General features: G+C 33.7%; 4 protein-coding genes across 18 annotated transcripts; 3 read left to right on the forward strand and 1 right to left on the reverse strand.

The window, feature by feature from the left end:
- Positions 1–1935: 1935 nt before the first annotated feature.
- LOC105132455 (microfibrillar-associated protein 1-like) lies at positions 1936–4923 on the forward strand. 2 transcript variants are annotated; one of them, XM_011035966.1, is made up of 3 exons: positions 1944–2029; positions 2132–3373; positions 4469–4923. In XM_011035966.1, exons 2-3 carry the CDS (start codon positions 2181–2183, stop codon positions 4581–4583), a joined length of 1308 nt encoding a protein of 435 aa, XP_011034268.1. In that variant the 5' UTR covers positions 1944–2029; positions 2132–2180; the 3' UTR covers positions 4584–4923. The 2 variants fall into 2 exon arrangements, with proteins under 2 accessions (XP_011034267.1, XP_011034268.1); XM_011035965.1 differs by having other exon boundaries at positions 1936–3373.
- A 338-nt stretch (positions 4924–5261) lies between these two features.
- Positions 5262–8883, reverse strand: LOC105132456 (F-box protein At5g07610-like). Of its 2 annotated transcripts, none has more exons than XM_011035967.1 (2): positions 7072–8882; positions 5262–5475 (listed from the first exon to the last, which is right to left on the reverse strand). In XM_011035967.1, exon 1 carries the CDS (start codon positions 8306–8308, stop codon positions 7091–7093), a length of 1218 nt encoding a protein of 405 aa, XP_011034269.1. In that variant the 5' UTR covers positions 8309–8882; the 3' UTR covers positions 5262–5475; positions 7072–7090. The 2 variants fall into 2 exon arrangements, with proteins under 2 accessions (XP_011034269.1, XP_011034270.1); XM_011035968.1 differs by lacking the exon at positions 5262–5475 and adding an exon at positions 5526–6256 and having other exon boundaries at positions 7072–8883.
- Positions 8884–13927: 5044 nt separating this feature from the next.
- Positions 13928–16828, forward strand: LOC105132457 (maltase-glucoamylase, intestinal protein). Of its 13 annotated transcripts, none has more exons than XM_011035973.1 (4): positions 13928–14091; positions 14512–14743; positions 14851–14894; positions 16374–16828. In XM_011035973.1, the coding sequence occupies exons 1-4, from the start codon at positions 13990–13992 to the stop codon at positions 16545–16547; spliced, it is 552 nt and encodes a 183-aa protein (XP_011034275.1). In that variant the 5' UTR covers positions 13928–13989; the 3' UTR covers positions 16548–16828. The 13 variants fall into 13 exon arrangements, with proteins under 13 accessions (XP_011034275.1, XP_011034286.1, XP_011034272.1 ...); XM_011035984.1 differs by having other exon boundaries at positions 13928–14016; positions 14512–14746; XM_011035970.1 differs by having other exon boundaries at positions 13929–14091; positions 14512–14746.
- A 221-nt stretch (positions 16829–17049) lies between these two features.
- On the forward strand, positions 17050–19096 carry LOC105132458 (GDSL esterase/lipase 1-like). Its single transcript, XM_011035985.1, has 5 exons — positions 17050–17738; positions 17834–17958; positions 18041–18271; positions 18372–18627; positions 18722–19096. The coding sequence occupies exons 1-5, from the start codon at positions 17495–17497 to the stop codon at positions 18952–18954; spliced, it is 1089 nt and encodes a 362-aa protein (XP_011034287.1). The 5' UTR covers positions 17050–17494; the 3' UTR covers positions 18955–19096.
- The last annotated feature ends 3611 nt before the right edge of the window (positions 19097–22707 follow it).

The raw sequence follows: 22707 nt of genomic DNA on the forward strand, positions 1-22707 counted from the left end.
TATTTAGAGGTTGAAATTATAAATAAAATATCTTAGAAGGTGAAAATCAAATGATTCATGAAGTGTTTATATGAATTGGCTATTAGTTGAAGTAGATTAAGTTGTGTGTTTGGTATTGTGATAGCTTTTGTAGTTGCAGTTTAAAAAAAAACAATTAGTTGCAATTTTGAAAGAAATCTTTTTTAGAGAAATATGTATTTGGTTAAACTATTATAAGATGAATTTTAGTATGCAAAATAAATGAATGAAAAATAGATTATTTTAACTTCTACAAAACTAAGGTTTGAAATATTATTACGTGGGGAGCCTGGTACAAAAGGTAGAAATTATTTGACAAATCAAACAATTTTTCTTTTATGGTTGGGTAAAAAGTAAAAGCTATTATAATATAGATGATAATGGTTAATATCAAATGATGATAATGGTTAATATCAAATTACAATCTTCAATAAATTGTCCTCTCACTTACATTATTGTTGTTGTTGTGTATTATTATTTGTATTTTTAAGTGACTTTAATTTTGTTTATGTCCTAGTTTAATTTTACTTAAATAAATCCATCTTTTAATCTCTTTGTTATTTCTCTAAATATTAAATTAAAAAATAAAGGTAATAATTCAAAAGAAATTTATTATAAGATGTTACATATTAACCGAAACACTAAAATATTTTAGGTATAGCTGAAATGCTTTATTGTTCATATAAACGGTGAAATACCTCCCCTATTTTATTTTTTATTTTTTTTATTTAATTTCATTTTTTTTATTTTTTTTAGATTTAATCTTTTTATGATCAAATTTTATGAGATAAAGTTTTAAATTATAGTAAAAAGATAAAATTAAAAGAGAGAGGACTCTAATGTAAAACACAGAGAGCCAGTTAATCTTAAAGTTTTTGTGAATTTCATTTTAGTTTAAAAGTTTATTTTGTTTGTTTTTTCACTCTCTAAGAAATGAGAGATAAAGTCATTGAAAAATAATGAAAAATAAAAAAGTTATTGGTTATTCGCATTTTAGTAATAAAAATAATTTAGGATTTTCCAAATGAATTTTATTTGACAAGAAAAGTTCTATAATAATAATTTTTTTTGCTTTAAACATTTTAGAAAAAATAATTTAGGACTCATGTAGTTTTTTTGAACTTGATTGGTTATCATTTTTTGAAGTGATTTTAAGAGTGTTTTGGAGTGGTTTGTGGAGGTTTAATGGTGTTTTGATGTGTGTGTATTAGATCAAAATGGATGAAAAAAGATTTTTAGGCCAAATCTCTTGATTTTGCAACTACATGATAGTAACTGTATTTTGGGTAGCAATTGAGAGGCGTGTCGCCTATCATTATATATAACTTATCACTTGGTTAAAATAACAAGAAAGAAAAAAAAGGAGAAGACAACACTCCTAAAAAAACCTAGAGTAGGTTGTCTTTTTTTTTATTCAAAAGATTAGGCATCTGGAGCTCGCTAATCATTGTTATTTATTTATTTATTAATTTTTTTTAAAAATTAATTAACACCTCTCTATTCTTTATGAATTTCTTACTTTGTATTAATTTTTTATTTAAATTTTGATCATTACCCTCCTCTCTAATATTTTCATTTTTTTCACCTTTTTTAAATATTACTTATTTCTTAATTATTTTGAATTTTTAGAATAAATTTTTCTAATTTTTATTTAATTTGTTTTATATTTGGTATAGATAAATTATATTTACATAATGTATTTATAAAAATAAAAATCAGTAGTATGATAAAAAAAAAATCATGGTCAAATATTTTCATAATTATGTCATTTGCATTTTATTTTAGCTTTTAAAAAATATCAACAACTATTTCTTAATTTATTTATAAATTATAAATTATTGATTTTTTGATTTAGATTTAAATTGATAACCTTTGTCTCTTTTTGATTTTTTAAACCTTTTTTTTGTTCATAAAGTATTAGTTAGTTTATATATCTCTCTATCCCTCTCTCCCTGGCCGAGCTCGCCCTTCAAAACTCTGCAGAGTTGAATTGAATTGAATTGAAGAGCGGGTAAATGAATCCCACCCTCATTTATAACCTAACCTAGCCTAGGGTTCTTCTTTTTCTTCCCCAAATTTCCGTTTATTAAATTGCTCTACCTGGTGTTAAAAGAAATTAGGGATTGGAGGAAGAGGTGGTTTAAACAGGCAAGCTTTTCACCATGTCGGTTACAGCGGGTGTTAGTGATACGGCTTTAGCTGTTAGAGATAAACTTAGAGGTAAAATTGGACAGACCAAGGTTAAAAGGTACTGGCCTGGCAAAGCCCCTGAGTGGGCTGATGATGCTGATGAAGATGGAGATATTAGGATGGCGAGGGCCGCTGCCTTGGATAAAGCTTTTCCTATTCGTGATGATTCCTATGATGTTGCTGCGTCGAAAGATGATCCCAGGCTGCGTCGTTTGGCTGAGAGCAGGATTGATAATCGTGATGAAGTGAGGGCGGATCATAGGAGGATTCGCCAGGCTGAGATTATTTCGACTGAAGAGGAGGAGATGCGGAGGCAAGAATGGGCTGATATGGAGGAAGAGGATGAGGATGCATTGGAGGAAAGGAGGAGAAGGATTAAGGAGAAGTTGCGCCATAGGGAGCAAGAGGAGGCTGTGCTTCTTCCCATAGAGGAGGAGGAGGAAGTGGAGGAAGAGGAAGAAGAGGAGTCTGAGTACGAGACTGATTCTGAAGAAGAAATGACAGGAATGGCTATGGTGAAGCCTGTTTTTGTGCCCAAGTCGGAAAGAGATACTATAGCTGAGCGTGAGCGGCTTGAGGCTGAAGAACAAGCTCTTGAGGAAAAGGTGAGGAGGAAATTGGAGCAGAGGAAGGTGGAGACGAAGCAAATATTGGTTGAGGAGATACAGAAAGAGGAGTTGATTCAGAAGAATCTGGAGATGGAGGCAAACATTGCTGATGTGGATACTGATGATGAAATTAATGAGGCGGAGGAGTACGAGGCTTGGAAGGTCAGAGAAATTGCTAGGATTAAAAGGGATAGAGAGGCCCGTGAGGCAATGTTGAAGGAGAGAGAAGAGATTGAGAGGGTGAGGAATATGACCGAGGAAGAGAGGAGAGAGTGGGAGAGGAAGAATCCAAAACCTGCTCCACCATCGAAGCAGAAGTGGAGATTTATGCAGAAATATTACCACAAGGGTGCTTTCTTCCAGGATCAGCCTGATGACCGAGCAGCAACTGCCGGAACAGATGACATTTTCAGACGTGATTTCTCATCTCCGACTGGAGAAGATAAGATGGATAAATCCATATTGCCCAAGGTTATGCAAGTCAAACACTTTGGTCGCAGTGGACGAACGAAATGGACCCATCTTGTCAATGAGGATACGACTGATTGGAACAATCCGTAAGTCCATTCAAACCATTATTTTTATTTTTATAGTATTGATTTTCTATCATATCTGCTGTTCTATGAGCATAGCAATTATTTCTCTGATGTTGATCATTTGCACTTGAGTTCAAAAAGGTCCCATGCATTCCCCTGTAAGTTTTGTGTATGAATGGGGATTAGTTTAATCCATACTTGCACTTATTGAAATCCAGCCAAAGCATTTTCCACTAGCTTAAGGGCATGCATATGATAAATAACAAAAAACAGAATTGGTTCTATGCATGTTCCTGATGCCAGTCTTTGTAATATATTATACATGCTATCAAATTCTAATTTCTTAGTCTCAAACTCGCAAGTGCTTTGCAGTACATTCTTGCTGATGGAAAAATTATACTCCAAATCCGAAGAAGATGCTTTATTCTATTAGTGGAAGATGATCACAATCTAATTCAAAAATGTCGCCAAGTTTAATTGAATCATTTGGACTATCACGGTCTCATGTAGTATGACAATCCATTCTCCTCCTTTTTCTCCCAAGAGGCATCGACTCAAAGCAGAGGCCTGAGGCCTTGGGAGTTGGTCTGTTGGAGTCCCCTAGTTCAAATGCCCGCCCCTCACTTCGAAATTTAAGAAAAAAAGAAGCGTCCTCTTTTCCATGTGTTTTCATGCATGTCTTCGGTGAAATAATTTTTATTATGAGGGAAACTAGAATCAGAATCTTTTGATGCCAAGGGTAGTTACTATCTCATTCTTCAGTTTTATGACCTTCGTCTTTCAAATTATAAAAAAAATAGGGGATGTGAAAATGAAAATCATCTCCTATTTCCCTGGGAGATGTTTCAAGTTTGCATTGATGGGCCATTTTGAATTAAATTACTTGGACAACTGTGACGGCATGCCCAAGACATCTTCTTTATCAAATTGGCCACCTAATGGATCCTACAATAATCGTTGTTTCATTGGGAATACCAGTCTATTTTTTGGACGCTTTACTGTTTTTTTTTTTTTTTCCATCAAGAACTTGTTGAGCTAACAAAATAAACAATTCGGATATGTAAGTTGTCATATTTTGTCTCTGAAACAAATGTTTACTGTGTGTTTGTTTTGCAGGTGGACATTCAATGATCCTCTGCGGGCAAAGTACAATGCAAAAATGGCTGGAATGAATGCTGCTATAGATAAACCCAAAGGAAGCAAAAAGTTGAAGGATTGGGAATCCCGGTAGCCAAAATTTTGAAGTGTCATTAAGCTCAGCGATGAAACTGTTTATTGGACCTTCTTTAACTAGAAGTTTGCAGGACTCCATTTGTCTGCCCTCATAGAGCTGTATGGTGTAGGTTCTCGTTAATCATGGTGCAGGCAGATATCTGTGTAATTTTCATCATTGGGGAATTTCATACACTGATGATCTATTATCATTTTCACCATTGGCTTTTTGAGTCGCCATTAAAGTTGATTCCTCAAATGGTTTGTGTTTCCTATCCTCCACGTCCAACTTTGTTGTGAAAGCAGCTTTTGTTTGAAACAAATCTCAGTTTTCCCCTATCAATACCTGCTTCATCTAAGGTTTTATCTGTCACTTGATAGGAAAATTGCAAGTCCTGTTGCTGTCTTATAATCTCTCTAATCCTATCTCCTTGGATATATAGGCTTCTTAAATAGGGTCCAGAAATGCAGTATGTGTCCCCATTTTGATACAAATTATAAGACATGTTCCTGTTATAGACAGGTTGGTAGTTTAGAAACCCCCCTCCTGGCATTGTTTGATGCATTACCCAGCAAATTACAGCGAAAACATAAAAAAATCTCTGATTGTGTCGAAGAAGTGTTTCTTTTCCGGATTCCTTACTTCCTACCTGTGTCTTTGCATGTTCGAACTTTTAGATGTATGGTTTCATAATCCTTAAGACAAAACAGGCGATCTGAATAGAAGATAAAAATTGTTGCTTGAAATCATGATTCATACCCACCACTTCTCAAACACGCAAACGATGGAACATACTATTCGTAACAAAGGTCTCCTGAGTTTATACAAAAAGCTGTCTTAAAGTTCAGAACGGGGAGGACAGGTACATAGTGACTTCTTTATACAATATCCATGATGATGTGCCTTCAACCTGTCAAATTAACATAAGCCAATTACTTAGAAAACATGCTGATAAAAAAAAAAACAGAAAACATGTCGATTAAGATTAATGATTTGATAGGATAATCTTTGTTGTCACCAAAAAATAAAAATAAAAATCAAACTCCTCAATATAGTAAGAGAGGCCAATGAAGATAGTGCTGCACCACAACCTAGCAACTTCCATGCACGAAATCGATGCTTATATCCAGGCTTCCATCTTTTCACCACTATCCACCCACCTTACCATCATCTCGCCATTACTAATACCACCCGTGCCTTGGTTTATAGACTTCTTTGAACTTTTATTAGCAGAACTTTTGTCTCTGGCAAAAATCATTATCGTTGTCTCATGCAGTGAGTGATGATGGTGGGATTAATTTCTGGATCACTTAACTTATAAATGAAATTACTTGGAGAGCAGTTGCTACAAAAAGGAAACGCACACTTCCGCACAAATTTTAATTCAAGCTTGCCAGCGGCAATTGATGTATTTCAGAGTTCTGACTCCATGCCAAGGCATGTTGTCCCTACATCCTTCTTCAGACTCCATTACCCCTATTTGCAGCATATCATTGACAAAACATCTTGCTGAATAAATCGGTCAGACTTTAATATCCTTGGTTTCATTCCTCTGCTTTAGATAGAAATCTCCTTCATAAGCCATTTTCTTTAAGATCTCTGAATGTCCATAATGACACCTTTAAATCCTAAATCTTCCTTGACAATGTTTTTAATTGAATTCTAAGCAGTCCCACTGCAAACATCTCATCCTACAAGCAAGAGGCAGAACTTTTCTTATGGCTTGAGTGGAGATTAGCAACTTGCCACTACAATTTCTTGTCTTCTATCTACATTTCATAGCACACGCTCCTTGCATCCAAGTTTAAAAGTAAGTTATAACATTCAGATACCCTGTTGTGCATTATGGGCAACCTTACCTTTATTGTTCATGCTAAATTATTAACCATAGGTTGGTATTCCCATCCTCTTTCCAAGAACATTACCTGCCTGCTCAACAACTGATATCTAAAGGAGATATGTATCTTGACAAGATGAAATAGGCTATATCGATGCAGATGAATATCTAGCTTGCGTGAAAGAAATGGTAGAACTACTATCTTGGTGTGAATTATCAATTAAAATGCCACTTAATCCAGGTGAAGTATTGAGAATTGACATGAATTCGCTCATGCCTGGTTTAGCCTAATGGTGCACTTTCTAGCATGCAAAATACAGGCGGGGCTAGATGGCTGTAGTTGGATTTACACGTCTACATTTGGATCCATAACACCATAAAATCTGACAATTCTAACGAATTCTGAAAGGGAATAGGAAACAATAAAATTTCATTTCCCAACATGAAATCTAACTGGGCTGCTTTGCCAAAAGCAGAATAAAGCAGTGCAATTTTCTATATGAGCAGGGGTTATTACTACGTCAACAATTGTTGTCATACGGAGCATCATTCATCTCTAAATGTATGCTGGATATAATGCTTAAACTGTCAAAGGCATGGAATTTGTGTGAAAATTAAAATTTGTGCAAGATAAAAATTACTGAAAACAGCAAGCTGATAACTAAATACCTGCCAAAAAGTGTTGTGCTCAAACAGAAACGAGGGACTGGAAGTATGGATGGGCTTGACATCCTTCATAATGCCATGGTACTCTAGCAATATCCGAACGCCCAGGTCTTGGTTCTAAATCACAGATCTTGATTGATGTCCCATCACAAAGATTATAGGACATAGCTCTACCGTCCACAAATATCACAACCTTCTTCTCCTCATCCTTTTCTCCCTGAATAATACTCAATACTGAAAACACAGCATGCTTGTTCATGAAGTTCCATGTTAGTTCAGGAAACATCATTCTCATAGATTGCAGATTTACATGGTAACTTAAAGACCATCCTGTATATTCGAATTCCATCTCGAAAACATCAAATTCTAAAGAGGAACGGTTCTTGGTCAGTACCAAATGCATATGACCTCGGGACTCCCCAAAGTACATAACATCCCAATCCATACCTTCCCATGAAAACATAAAAGGCATCGGCATTTTCTTAACGGACTGACTATCAATGTGAAAATACAGTGAGGTCTCTGCATAACTGTACCAATGAACAGAACCATCCAAAAATACTCCATTAGAATAAGTCATTCCCAATGGCATTTCGAAAAGGATCGGAAGTAGACTCCATGATTCAGTCTCTGATGAATAAACATCAATTTGAAAATTTTGATTGAATGAATTCCCTTTGCAAATACAAACAACCTTGTAGTAAGGTGATATCAAAGGATCAAACGCCAAGCTCAGCGACAAATATGCAGGTTTTGGAGGAGAGAGTACCTTGAATTCCTTAGTAGTGGGATTACAAACAACATATCTGAACTCATAACGACCATCATTTTTCATTTGTGTCGTCTTTACAAATTTGGGTTTATCCAACATCAATTTACAACAGCAAAGGAGCAAGCCATTGCAAGAATGTCTTATTGTGACCTCAGAAACATTAAAATAATCGAAGAATGGGACTTTAGTGGAGTGTTTGAGAGGGACAAGATGGAATTCAGGAGTGGATTTATAGCCATTGCTGAGCATGAGAGCATCGGCTGTACGGTTTAGCATCCGTTGACAGCGGGCGTGGCTAATGCAGAATTTGGGGTCAGAAATCAAAGAGTGCCATCGTTTTGATACGCACTTGAATTTCAGGAGAGATTTTGCAGGTGCCCACAGAAGGACTTCAGTTAAGAGGTCCAGGTTGCTGGCTATTATTTCTGCTGACCAACAAATTTCCAATTTCCCTTTGGGGTTCCTCATTTCTGCTGTTTTCCTTTTAACTCTTCAACGCACAAACAAACTCACTCCATAATTTATTGTAATTATAGAGATCAAAACTTCACTTGGAACACATCAAATTCTAAATCAAGACTCCAACAAGCATAGCCACCCACCAGAAATGAGGAAAATATTACCTGTTTTTGGCCTCAACATGAACATCTTACAAGACCTGTTGAATTAAAACTGCGGATCTCACAAGTGACAATCCCTTCCAGCAAGGCACGCACATCCCCTTCTATTTTTCTACATATGAGAGTTACTTTCGAGAGTCAACTGTCAGGTCATTGAAAATTATGAAATATCAGGTAGCCTGGTAGAAAGAACAGCAAAACAGTAGTGCGGGATAAGGCTTAAGAAGAAAATGGAAAAGAAAAAACATAAGGAGTTAATGGCCAGCTGTAGGGCATGACGAATAAGAGAGAGCAGATGCCGGAGCTTAACTAAGATAGGACCTGAAGGAATCCATTTGGTAGTAGGTTTTCCACGAAGTTGTTCTTCTTTTTAGCACTACTCTAGTTAATTGCCTGCGTGTTCTTACATGGCAACATAGTTTTGAAACCGGCCGGCCTGGTAGGTAGGTACAAGACTTAAACTGAATTAGATATAAAAAATTAAAAAATAAATTTATACTGATTTAGTAGATTAATTCAATAAAATTTGTTTCAAAATCTAAGTTGTAATTTATTAATTTTTTATTTTTTATTAAAATAACATCATTTTAATTTAAAAAAATTAACTCAAATGATCTAATAATCCAATAAAACTTTAAAACTTGAGTAGTAGATTGAATCAACTACTCAAATTTAAAAATTATATATATAATTTTTTATTTAAATTTATTGGGTAAAATAATAACTCAATTTTTTCATTCAACAAGGTTAAGTTTTAAAATAAACTTTATGAAAGATTTGAAAATTAAACTCTGTTTGTCTTTATAACTCATTGTCCTCTTGAACAGTTGTTATCTAGACGTTTGTTTGGAGCAATAGTACATGCAAATATTCCTTCCCTTTGGGGCAAAAACAAGGGTAATATGATGAATGACACCAAAGCATTGTTATAGGAAACTCCACTTCAATTGAAAATAACGTTAAATATGATAGAATAGAAGAGGTCAATGCATATATATATATATATAATGCAGCATTAAAACCTAAGAAAAAAACAATTCCTAATGCTCTCTCTCTCTCTCATGTGATATTATTCATGATCTTAACGGTTTTAATAATTTTGTTTTTTAGAATTTGCTTTTTGAAATTCATTTTTTTATGTAATAAAATAATTTTAAAAAAACAACCACTTTCCATTTTCTTCGCTGTTTCAATGTTTCCTTATTTTTTAAACTTATTTTTTAAATTTAAAATTTAAAATGTAAATAAAATAAAGTTTTAAATAAAAATATAAAAGATAAACATAAAAAAAATATAAAGGTAATTTTTTTTAAGAAAAGCGCCTTATGAACAGTGTAATATAAAGTCTTCATTTTTGCTTCATTGTCAATTTTAGTTCTCATATTTTTAAATTTTCACAAATGATAAAAATAATTTTTTTTTATAAAATTAAGTATTAATCAAACATCGAGATAATTTTTTACACTGCAATAATATAATATAAAATAAAATGAAACAAATTATAAAACTTAATATCCAATTAACACAATATAAAATGATAAAATTAAAAAAAATTGATGACAAGAAAAAAAAACTTTAAAGGAAAAAAAACTATCGAAATGTGAAACAATATTTTCCATGACTCTTTGAGGTTTCTTTTAATTTAAATTATTTAATATTCATAAGTATTCATAATTGAGGAAACTCTATATATTACCAACAAGAAGTAAATTTGATTTTAGTCATAAATTAAAATGGATAAATTTGCTTATTTAAAATGAAAAATTTTCAATAAAATTTAAATTAGAATATAAATATTGATAAACTAAGTTTTTTGATGGTTAAATTTATCATTGCAGGTTGAATTATGTTGATATTTCAGGAAACAATACATAAAAAAAAAATAAGAAAGGGAAAAAGAAGGGTTGATCATCAGGTTATAAATTAAATATTATTGATGGTATGATCAATAAAATTCTTTTATTAATAACTCCGTTGATCATTCTATTAGTAAAAATATCACGTGATCATATAATTTGTTTTTTTTTAAATCCCACTATAATACTCTCTGTAATTTCTTTTATATATACCAATTTTTTTTTCTGTTGGCATATTTACTGATGTATTTTATTGTCAGGTTAATTTTATCAATAATATTGTATATTAAAGTTACACATCATTGTATTGTTTGATTTTTTTTTTAATTTTTCCACTATAATTTTCTTGGTATATATTGAGAGAATTTTTCTATTAATGTTTATCAATAAATACAAAAATAGAAAATTTTATCAATAAAAATCATTATAATACACCGATGAATAAATTTTATTGATGTTTTCGTTTATATTTGCTAATATTGTGCTAGTTCTAGCTAATTCTAAACAAACAGTGGTTTTTGTTTGCATAGTTTCATTTGTTAAGCCTTTAGCAGTCTCCTGATGCTGTCTCAGGTTTCTTGTTAAGATCTTGGATACAGAGAAGTGGAAATTCAAGTTATAAATTGATGATCAAAACTCTGAACCTGGTTTTGCAATCCAAGTTAAGGTCCCCCGGCTGTTGACCTTACAAACAATAGTATTCATGATTTGTAGCCCCTTTGCAACAATTTCCATGTAAATGGTCAACGTTACGTGAGCAGAAAAACACACTCCCAGATTTATTGACGAAATAAATATGAAATGCAATTCAAGATCATAGCACTGTCTGCAGGAAACTGGTTTTACAACTAGAGATCAAATAAACAGAGAAAGTTACAAAGACATTCTTTATTTTGTATCTACTTAATACTCCAATTGATCAGAAAGTTGAGGTCTCTTGGTTCTAGCTAAATCAAACATCTTGTTTTAATTTCCTATCATTTGTTAACCTTCAGCGGTCTCTTCTTGTTTTTCAGCCCAACTTAGGCTCAAGAATGCACCAAGCCTTCGCTCATGAATTGCCCTTCTTATATTCAATGTCGTCCCTCAAATGTAAAACTCAGAGCGGTTAGAGTCTGCTGTTGTTCTACATGCAAATGGGACCAAGATTTGCCGTAGAACATAGCATCATTAACTCTGACCTCCCCAAAACACAGAAGCATACAGGAGGTGTAGGCGCTCTCACCAGCAAAACACAGAAGCATATAGGAGGTGTTGGCGCTCTCACCAGCAGCGTCAAAACAGAGTGAGGTGTAATTTGAAGGGGAATAGTTTAATTAGTTAGGTTTTGAATTTATTATTCAAAGATTATTGATTCAAGTATTATAAATTTTAAAATTACTTGAAGTTGTCTTACCGTTAATTTCAGGATCTTGAGAAATTAATCAACATATATATATATATATATATATATATGAACTGATATAAATACCTATAAAAAAAAAAAAAGAAGAGGTCCCATCACTGCTTCACCATTAGAAGAAAAAAGGTCCGTCCATGTAATCTATTTTAACCAGAAATATTCCCACAAGAAAGGCATTAATGAAATTGTAGACCTAACAGGCTACGTACTGACAGAGTATTGTCATCCAGCTTTCAATTAATTAAAATACCAAGACAGCTCAATAATCTATATGCCGAAGAAATACCGACTTTTTCTTTCAATATAATTTGTTGAATAACTTGGAAATCAGGAAACTGTAAAAAAAAAAAAAAAAAATCCTTTCTTCAGTTGGATTAGAAATACAAACCTACACCATTACATGGTAAAGTCTTCCTGTTATGAAAAGGATTTAAAAAACTAGTAAATTAAGTCCATATAGTTCAAGGATTTGCATGTACATTGCCCTATTATATACAAAAAACTATTTAATAAAGTCCGGATAATACATGGATTCGCATGCACATTGCCCTATATATATATGCAGTGCGCAGCCAGCCAGTTAAAATACCCCAATATATTCAGTTCCTTAATTTGCTTGTCTTTTGAGTTGTCTCTGGGTGATTTGTTTCTTCGAGTTAGAGATTTAGCGTAGAAGAGAAGAGAAATATATCCCCGAAGATATGGCACGGCTGCGCGGTTGCGGTCAAAGTGATCATCATATATTCGTTGCTGATATGAATATTGATGAATATGACGATGGGTCTTTTGATCAACTGTTTGAAACGTATAGAGAAGAAACAGATGACAATGGTGAGGCATTTACGTTGATGGAAAAGGAAATTGTCAAGGGTTTGTTGTGGATGCGGAACAATGGTGCCAAGAGAGATCAGTCTTCCAAGTCCAGAAGTACAAGCCCCTCCAGTGATGGTAGTAGCTATGCTCAATTTACACACCCACTTGTGATATTGCCTGTTATACCCAAGAAGAAGAGAAGTGGAGATCAAGGGTTTATATATCCTAAGAATAGCCCAAGTAGTTATGATACCAGTCAAGACGATGATGGCGATCATCATCATGTTCTTGAGGAGGAGGAGGAGGGTACTGTCTCTGGCAGGAAAGAGAGATCAGGATCTGGAATTCTTAATGGGGTTGTCAACAAAAACAAGTACTCTGAGACTAGTGTTGCTCATGAAGATAAGAAAGAGGGGAGACAGAAAGAGAAAAGGATCAATGGTACTAATAGAAAACGATGCTTTGCACTTGAAGATCATATTGACGAGGAGGAGGGAATGAGGTCGACAAGCAAACGAAGGAAGGGTGTTTCAAGGGCACTGGACTTGGGTTTTGATTTCTCTGATGAAATAAAAGCTCTAATCGGAGAAGATGGAGATAAGGATTTCAAGTTAAGGATAAGGAAAAAGTTGTACCAAACCGATACGAATGCACACCATGATCGTTTCACAATGCCTTGTAGACAAATTAATGAATGCGAAAGTCTTTTAATTGGTGATGAGAAGACGAATATCTGTCAAGGCGATGGCATAGGAGTAACATTGGTAGAACTGGGTCTTGGTAATGAAAAAGATAGCACGTTCACCAGTCAACTGAGGCTGAAGCAGTGGAACATGAAGAACAGCAGTTCCTATGCGTTAAGAAGTAGCTGGAATAACGTTATGGTTAGGAATGTGGGAGCGCTCCATCAAGATGACTATGTGCAGATTTATTCCTTTAGACGCAACGAGGAACTATGGTTCGTCCTCATCAAGGAGTCTGATCATGAAGAAGGCCGCACAGATGGTGTCTTTGGAAGGACTAGTACTCAAGGGGAATGATGGAAAAGGTCCTGCTACAGCTTTGCTAGCCACCAGCACGCATGATAATAGGATCAGTCAAGAGAAGGAGAATGGAGACGGTGCTAGCTAGTACAAGCCATGCATAGATAGATATATAGAGAAGAGCAACCTTAAGCTTTAATTACAGTCATTCATGTCTTATTTGAGTAATGGATGATGAATTTGCTTTTAATAAATATAGTTTTGTCAGAACAATTTATCAATTAGTTCTTTATTTATATATATATTTCTAGTAATTTCATATAGAATCAAATTCATTTATTTAGCCAAAAAAGTCCCATGGATTATGAGCTCATGGTCCTGATTATGCATGGAGCCCATGTATTAGCTCGATGGCCCATATTGGCCTAGTATTAAAAACACGAGCTGAAAGTCTTCTCTCCCTCTGATTCATATCATGGCAGAACAAGAAGAAGATTCAAAAGTCAATTCTCCTCCTTCTCCTCCTCCTCCTCCTCCTGTACTCTCTTTCTCTATCTTTCTCATACAGTCTTGTTGTGTTTGTTAAATTGCCAAGTTACCCATTGGCTTTACTCAGTGTTATGGTTTTTTTTTTTTTTTTTTTCCGGCTTGTTATTTTTTAAGAAATAGTGTTGAGCTAATTCACTTTGTAAGCAAAAACACCATTCTCAATGAAATTGAAAGAAAATCATTAATCTCAATTTTAAATTTGATTTTTTATTGCATTTGATTTAATAAAACCTATATGGGATTCGTTGAATTATGAACCCTTTTTTTTTTTTTTTTTTTTTTTTTTTTTTTTTTGTCAATGCATGGATAAGATTTGGAGCCCATTTACATTTATTAGGAGATGAACTATGGGTTCATTCATTTTATTTATTATTAATAGTGTTTCTTCTGCTTCTTCGTCTCCATAAAACTCATTAATTAATATTTGACAATTTGCTGTCACCAATAGTTTTTGGAGGTCATATGCAAAAGTTTGGGAAAGACGAGTCGCTTTGCAGCAGGCACCAAGGCGGGATTTGCAGTGTCTTTGATAAACAGGAAGTTGGATGTTGGGGCACCTTTCGTTTTGCATATTGAAGCCGTTAAGGATGGGGAGGAACCCATTAGCTTTGGCCCAGATGCGGTGCTTGTTGATTATGGCAATGGCTGGAAGTTGCAAACATTTTCTGTGTTAGATTATGGTGGTTTTAGCTTCTTTTAGTGTAGATTATCTTGTTGTCTTCTCTTGTGGTTGCTGTGTAGAGTTTGCTTAAGTGTTGGTTTTGCTAACATGATTTCTTTTCTGAAGCAGGTGTTAGACAAGCAGAACACTTTCAGCGGATTCCAAAACAGGTATGTATTTCTATATTGTCTTTCATCAAAGTTTTAGTTTTTTATTGCATCCATTAAGTAGAAGTTGATGTACATACATCTATTGTTTGATAAAAGAAACTTGGATGTATTTACAATATCGCTATATAGGGTACTGGGATAGTCTTCTTTCAACTCATAATCCATTGCAAAACTTATAAAACTACATCTCAATAAGTTCTATTGAGTTTTTTTGTTTGAGTCAATATTTATTTCGATACCATGGAGTTGATGAACTTGATTTTCTGAATTCCTAAATCTGTTGCTAAGGAATGAGATATGGAAGATAGTAGTAGAAACTAGGCTGTATTTTTGGGTAAAACCAAGTATAGGAACCTGACTTCGGCTTTTCTTTCAAATATGTTTACCAGAAGAGGTCAAGATGAATGATTGCATTTCAGATTTCAATGAATTTATATTATATAAGATTATTTTAATTAAAAATAGGATTGTGGCCTGGCAATGTGTTCCCAGCACTGAACTACTACCTGTCTCAAGATTCTAGACTAATTTGATGCCTGTCTGTCAGAAGAAATTTGAATGGAATCAAATTGGAAATAGGACAGCCTTTGCTTTTTCCTTCTTTTAATCTATGCATAGCTTGGTGTTGGTAGACAGCCAAGTGCTGGGTGCATTCATTTGAATGCTGTAATATTGGCTTGGTTAAAAAATGTGACAAAAGACAATAGTCCTTGTACCTTGGTGAGATCTTTTTATTTTCGAAGAACTCTGATTTAATCTGTAGTCATAGTTGCTGCCTTACTATATAAATCCATACCGATATATAGAGAGACTGGTAGGTTTCAACCCACAAGTTCACTCTGTTCTGTATACCATATGGCACCATTTTGTTCTGTCTTGACCCATACCAGCCTACTTCAGTCATAATGGATGACCTTATATCAGATTGATTAAGAAAAGAAACAGGCAAGATTCCTGTGCAACATTGTGAGAAATCTTGTAATGTGGTGCTAAAAGCACAAATTATTGGTTGTGAGGAATACATATTGTGACCGATTATTAGGGTGACATCCCATTGCCTGTTATTTGCCAATCTTGTACGATTGTATGCTAGTTGTGTACCAGTATATTTGTGATAATTATTTGGCTTTGTTGGTAAATACATATTCTTGGGCCTATATTAGCATATGTATCATGCCATAAATCTATATAAAATGAACTGGTAGCAGGACATCCATTCCAATATTGTATTCACAAACTTGCCTTAATTTGAAAGTTATTCATTAGAAGAATACTAAACTCTGATCTTGATGAATATGAAGTTAAAGGCCTAATCTGATAATGATCTATTTATGAACCGAGTATAATGCTGCTTAGTGCCATAATTTTCCTATGTGAGAGAAACTTTGGCTAATGAATTATTCTCCTCGTGTAAATGTTTACTGGGATTTGAAAATCCTGTGCTTAGCTAAATGATCTAGTAACTTCTTTTACTTTCAGCAGAGTTCTGATGGTTCACGTCCTGCAACGACAGCTACCAACCCAGGCATCAGTTTTTTGTACATGGCAAAGATACTAGTAGCCTTCGTTTTGCTTTTTGTGCTTGGTGCAAGTTTCACATTAGCTCTTGAGAATCTTCCTAGACTCATATTGTTCATTAACTCGTTCATGTAAATACTTGCTGGCGTTGTTCTAGTGATGGATGGAGTGAATGATGCTGAGTTTGTATTTCTTTCTGAATAATTTGAATGGAGGCCCTTGAGAGTTATAACGCCAGAAGAGAAGAGCAACAGCAGAAGGCCTCGTCACAGGATGATCAGAATCTTTCAGAGGACCAGTGAATAAAACCTTGCACTGACAATGGGGTTGGAAAGATTAATTCTGATTCCTAGTTTATATATTACAGCCCAAGATTTGTTCTCTTCTTGGTTGAACCAATGATTTGCTGTTTGATTCGTTACCTTGTCAAAATCCTGAATGTCTGTGGCTTGAGTTGATAAAAACCATAAACCTGAGTTGCAAATACAAGATGAATTGTGCCTTTTTGTAACAATTTTAAGATGGAGGGAAAATCACATTGAAACAAATCAACCATAGATGGAGGGGTCTCTTGTAGACAATCCAATAGAGGAAGCCGTCACTGACCATTTACATAAACACTGACGTAATGTGTGATTTCTCGAGCAGTGTTAAATTCACTGGATATTATATTTGTATGGACTTTCTCTTTCTAGAATGCTCAAGCTGAATAGATTAATAATAATAATAACAATATGATATGAGAGCCGTCATGGCCAAGTGACTAAGTGGTTACGTGTGATATAAGCAAAGCAATGAAAGGATTTTAATCTGCGTACATGAAAATCTTCTGATAAAGCTGGAGACATGAACTGGTCAGAGCAGCCACCATCTTTTATCTGCAATGCAATTACATCACCATAGAGATCAGCACGTTAATGTTCCCCTGTTTCTGTTCATCTGAGTTTTTTGAAACAGGGGACCAATCAACTGCCTGACTTGGACGGCAAGTTGAAGACCCTGTATATAAATAACCATAGAAGCTCAAGCGAGAAGGAGTATACAGAAAGTGATAGCTTTTTTTTATATATATATATATATAAATGGAAAATTCAAGGTCTGGTTTTTATTTCTTGGTTCTTTGTTGTGCTAGCCTTCTCTTCCCAACATGCTGCAGCAGTAAGCATATTCCCTTGTTTATATTTGGAGACTCATTTTTTGAAGCTGGAAATAATAACTACATCAGAAATGCAACTGGCCGGGCAAACTTCTGGCCTTATGGTGAAACCTTCTTCAAGTATCCCACTGGGAGATTTTCGGACGGTCGAGTAATTCCAGATTTTATTGGTAAGCTAAGAGGCTGATTTTTATTTTTTTGGTAATTTTTCTGCTGCTTCACTTCGTTCCGAAATAATTAATGGATGCTTGTTACTGTTTGAAAGCTGAGTATGCAAAGTTGCCATTCATTCCTCCGTATCTGCAACCTGGCAATCACCAGATTACAGATGGGGTGAACTTTGCATCAGGAGGAGCTGGTGCTCTAGCTCAAACCAGACCTGCTGGATCGGTATGCACTGTTACTCACCCTAAGCTTCGTCCTGATAAATTTTTTATGCTAAACTCCATAGGTTTTTCCCTTTCTGTCACAGGTTATAGACCTTAAGACGCAAGCAATTTATTTCAAGAACGTGGAGAGGCAGATAAGTCAGAAACTGGGGGATACAGAAACTAAGAAATTGCTGTCTAAGGCTATCTACATGTTCAACATCGGTAGCAATGACTACGTAGCACCTTTCACAACAAACTCCAGTTTGCTCCAGGCCTACTCCAGAAAGGAGTACGTCGGAATGGTTATCGGCAATACAACAACTGTGATCAAAGTAATCAATATATAACATCAAGGACATTCTATTCCTTTTCTGGTATCTTCCTTTTCCTAATTAGTTGATCATAGCTTATGGCTACATTTTGATGTTTCAGGAAATATACAGGAATGGAGGAAGGAAATTCGTGTTTGTCAGCACGGGTCCTTTGGGTTGTTTACCATATCTGAGAGCATCAAACAAGAATGGCACACGTGGTTGCATGGATGAAGTCACGTTGTTTTCAAAACTACACAATAGCGCACTCATTGAAGCCCTCAAGGAGCTCCAAACACAGCTTCGAGGGTTTAAATACTCTTATTTTGATTTCTACACTTCATTAAGTGAAAGAATTAAGCACCATTCAAAATATGGTGTGTTTTCTTGCCCTATCAACTAGTTACACAGCTCTCTGTAAGAACTAACTGCACACATTTGATTTACTTTCTTGTGTGTTTGCTTTGTAAGGTTTTGAGAAGGGGAAGGTGGCGTGTTGTGGCAGTGGTCCATACAGAGGAATCTTGAGTTGCGGCGGAAGGGGAGCTGAAGAGTACCAATTATGTGACAATCCTAGCGACTATTTGTTCTTTGATGGTGGTCATCTCACCGAGAAAGCCAACAATCAACTCGCAAAGTTGATGTGGAGTGGGAATTCTACTGTCATATGGCCTTACAATCTTAAAACATTATTCCAGGAGTAGTCCAAAAATAGGTCATGCAACCATATGTGTGGTAGTTTTCCTAGGATTCAATAAACATATATTCGATATCTTGTTGTCCTATCATGTATCACAACCTTCATGGTAATGACAGAAACGGTAGCTAATGGTAAAATGGTCTTTTTCAATGGATCCATTTGTTATTCGTTAATTGTTTAGGTTTTTTTTTTTCTGTTTTTTTTTCACCCAATTCCTACACATTTCAATGGAGAAAAGTTATTTAATAGAAGATCAGTCAAAATCATGGTTTTTGGGTATTTTTTATTGAACAATTAATCAACGAGGATATTATTTTTAAAGAAAAAAAATCATAACACAAATATAAATTTAATAAAATTCATAATTATCTCAATGTTTTTTTTTCCAATTATTATTGTCAAAATATTCAAGAGCTAAGACCATTTTAATGCTCATTTTCACCATGCATAAACTAAACCAACAATTAGGCATAAACATAAAAAAAAAAAAAAATAGATGGTGAGTACTTGATCAAATTGATCGGGTCATGTAGGAACAAAGTTCAAGTCTACTAATCTATTAAGATGCCTTAAATGCACACATCACTGCATTTTTACTTTGTATTCTATCTTATCATATTATATTCTATTCTACAATATTTGAGAATCGTTATCAATAACAAAAAAGAAAGAAAACTCACAGCTCTTTGTCTTTCTATACGACATCAAACAAGTATAATGAACCATATTTCAAAATATGAATAAGGAACTTTGTTGCATCTGACTTTTTTCCTTTCCTTGTAAAAAAAAAACACACCAAAACATTGTGGGTTTTAGTGCGTTAGTCACTCCACTACCTTTGAGCTGCGTGTATGACTAACTCTGGTGGTCAAAATCATTGTTCCGTCACACTATTAAATTTGTAATGAAATCCTTTTTCTCTCTAGATTGTGTGTTTGGTCCATAGATCTACAATTATGTGTCGGCAATCTTTTTTCCCTCTTCTTTTCTTTGTCCTCCTATAAATTCATGTTTGACCTTCCAAATTTGCAAATCAACCCTTTAAGGGTTTTTTTCTTTAGATTTGCTCTCTCTTTTATTTATTTATTTATTTTATTTTAATCAATTTTTAAAATTAGATTTTTTCTTAATTTCATCCTCCTTTGATTTTTTTTTATTTTGTCAAATTTTGTCCTTATTTTTTATTTTTTATTTTTTTTAATTGTAGTAATTTTTTTATTTGATTTGTTTTTTCAATTTCACCCTTTATTTTTTTTCTTTAGATTTGATGCTCATTCTTTTTATTACTATTTTGTTTGCTTAGATAAATATTTTACATTGAGATTTATTTTCTATTTTATCCTTCAATATTAAATTGATTGATAATATAGCTTTTCAATTGAACCCGTGTCTATGATTTCATGGGTTATGAATTTGAAAAATTAACTCATTTTTAAAAGATTTTGTAAACCCCAGGATAAATTAAGAATAATATAATAAAAATTATGGTGTAATAAAATAAATAAGAAAAAGAATAGAATAAATGTGGAAAGAAGAGTTAAAAAAAGCTTATGGCCAAATGTGCATATTTTTCTAGAACTAAAAACGGTTAGATGAACTTAATAAATAGTCAAACCATTTCCCAAAATAGTTAGAATGTTTTGACTGTAGTCCCTGTTAAAAACCTGATGGTGCAACCAAAAGAAAAAAAATGATTATTTTCTCTTATTTTTCTTTCTTATCACCTAGAGGGGTTAGATAAGTGATGATTAGGAGTGAAAAGAGAGGATTTTGAGAGAGAAAAACATATTCACCCTAGAAATTTAAAAAGATCAAAGTGAGGGTTTTGGAGAGATTTGAAAGAGAAGAAGAAAGGTGAAAGGAGCCAAGGTTATTCTAGCATTTTTACACATGAATTACTATCTAACTAAGGCAACAAACTCATCTTATTAAACAACTTGATTGATTTTATGATATGTGCAATATTGAGTATGTTGGTGTGACATGAATCTTGAGTTATGGATTTTGGCTAGTTCAATTGTTGCTTTTATGATTGATTTATGTTTGTTAACATTAAAGATGGTTAAGTATCATCCAATTGAAAAAATTGAAAAAAAAAGCTACTTTTTTTTGTGGGATAATTTTGACTTGAGATGCGATAAAGGAAGAGGTGTAGGAAAAATTCGACTAGTCATGATTTGAAAACCATTTTATTACTATGTTTGGGGCAATAGACTTATATATGTAAGCCAAAATGAATTCAATTAAAAATTGATACGTAAACCATGAATTTTATATTAGGGTCTATAATAGAAAGTCAAGGGGAAATGCAAGTGGATGGTGAATTGAACTAATTGAATTAGATTAGCTTATGACGAGTATTAAATCATTAAAAAGTAATGAAGAAAAGCACGGTGTCTCAAAGAGCATATAGGACTAGCCAAGAAAGAATATGTTAGCATGCAATGAAATTGTGTTTGCATAAGAAAAATATGAGGCTAATACATAATGTTGCGTGGGAAATGAATTTTGAATGAGTTTGGTTATGTTATATAAAATAAGTAAAATTTATATATGGTAGTGATCTGAAATGTTGAGGAACATTATTGCATTTAAAGGTAAAAATTATTGTGCAATGCTTGATTTCTCATATAAAGAAAAATTTTGATTAAAACTTTTAAGAATAAATCATGGTACAAAAGAGGTTGTAGTGTCGGCTAAAAAGGAAATAAATTGAAAGTGAATGTGACGACTATGATCATGGTTGTCGCTACACGACGTCGGACAATGACTCCACTTTTTTTTGTTTGTTTAACAAAAAGAATAAGTTTTTTTCTTGATTTAGGAGAATAAAGATTTTATTAGAGTCACCATCTAGTAATTTGAGGGAACTAGAAATCCAAAATTAGACACTGGTCCTAGAGATTTAGGTACTGGGTTAGTTATAATTAAGGGAAGGTAGACATCACCCTTAAAACATCTTTTCAAAGAAAGGTTACCCTTACTTGTGTGTTTTTTATTTGATTCAAATGCTATTATATTTTGAGCTTATTTGCAAATTTTTTTAAGATGGTTAATGTCGGTTCCTAAAAATAAGAGACACGTTAAAAATGATATCAGTCCCTAAAACTAGGAGACTTTATCTAAAATGTCAACGTTTATTCCTAAAAAGAAGAGTTACGTCTGATTTACTAAAAAAATAATAACGGACATAATCCATATTTGGTATTTAAATTTTTGCCTTCGGTCTTTTTCTGTATATAAAAGAGACGTGTTGATAAATAATATTTATTTTATAAAACAAAAATTATTTTGATATCATTGAGAAATGGATATATCCATACTCGAGAATCGGGTTTTGAACCCATGAACAGTGACATGATAAAATGGTGTTGGACCCGCGTCGTTATTTATTTTATTTTATTTTTTATTTTTTTTACATGCAAAACAATTTACAAGTATTTGTATATAAAAATATCAAAAATACCATGAAAAATCATGAAAAATTACTTGAGTGCCATTGTATAGGTAAAAGAATGAAATACCCTCAAATTTCTTGGAAATTTATGAAAATGCCACTAACTACTGTTGGAGGCGGCGAAATTTTCCGGTGAGATTCCGGCCAAAAGATGGTTGATTCTGGTAAATCTGAGGAAGAGGATTCTAATGATGGTGGTGATTAGTACTTAAAAGTGTATTTTTATCATGGTTTTATATCATTATTTTGCACTTGAAGTATCAATAACTCCTTAACTAAAGCATGTTTTATAATAACATA

This window comes from Populus euphratica, unplaced genomic scaffold (genome assembly GCF_000495115.2).
Source record: "Populus euphratica unplaced genomic scaffold, PopEup_1.0 scaffold27.1, whole genome shotgun sequence".
NCBI classification, from domain to species: Eukaryota; Viridiplantae; Streptophyta; class Magnoliopsida; order Malpighiales; family Salicaceae; genus Populus; species Populus euphratica.

Bases quoted from the DNA above. Each gene is read 5' to 3' on its own strand.
- LOC105132457 (XM_011035970.1), top strand. From the start codon at position 13,990: ATGGCAGAACAAGAAGAAGATTCAAAAGTCAATTCTCCTCCTTCTCCT. The intron at 14,092-14,511 runs GTTTGTTAAATT...TGTCACCAATAG, and splicing joins TTCTCATACAGTCTTGTTGT to TTTTTGGAGGTCATATGCAA. The intron at 14,747-14,850 runs GTTTTAGCTTCT...TCTTTTCTGAAG, and splicing joins TTCTGTGTTAGATTATGGTG to CAGGTGTTAGACAAGCAGAA.
- LOC105132456 (XM_011035967.1), bottom strand. From the start codon at position 8,308: ATGAGGAACCCCAAAGGGAAATTGGAAATTTGTTGGTCAGCAGAAATA.
- LOC105132455 (XM_011035965.1), top strand. From the start codon at position 2,181: ATGTCGGTTACAGCGGGTGTTAGTGATACGGCTTTAGCTGTTAGAGAT. The intron at 3,374-4,468 runs GTAAGTCCATTC...TTTGTTTTGCAG, and splicing joins ACGACTGATTGGAACAATCC to GTGGACATTCAATGATCCTC.
- LOC105132458 (XM_011035985.1), top strand. From the start codon at position 17,495: ATGGAAAATTCAAGGTCTGGTTTTTATTTCTTGGTTCTTTGTTGTGCT. The intron at 17,739-17,833 runs GTAAGCTAAGAG...ACTGTTTGAAAG, and splicing joins AGTAATTCCAGATTTTATTG to CTGAGTATGCAAAGTTGCCA. The intron at 18,272-18,371 runs GTAATCAATATA...TTGATGTTTCAG, and splicing joins ATACAACAACTGTGATCAAA to GAAATATACAGGAATGGAGG.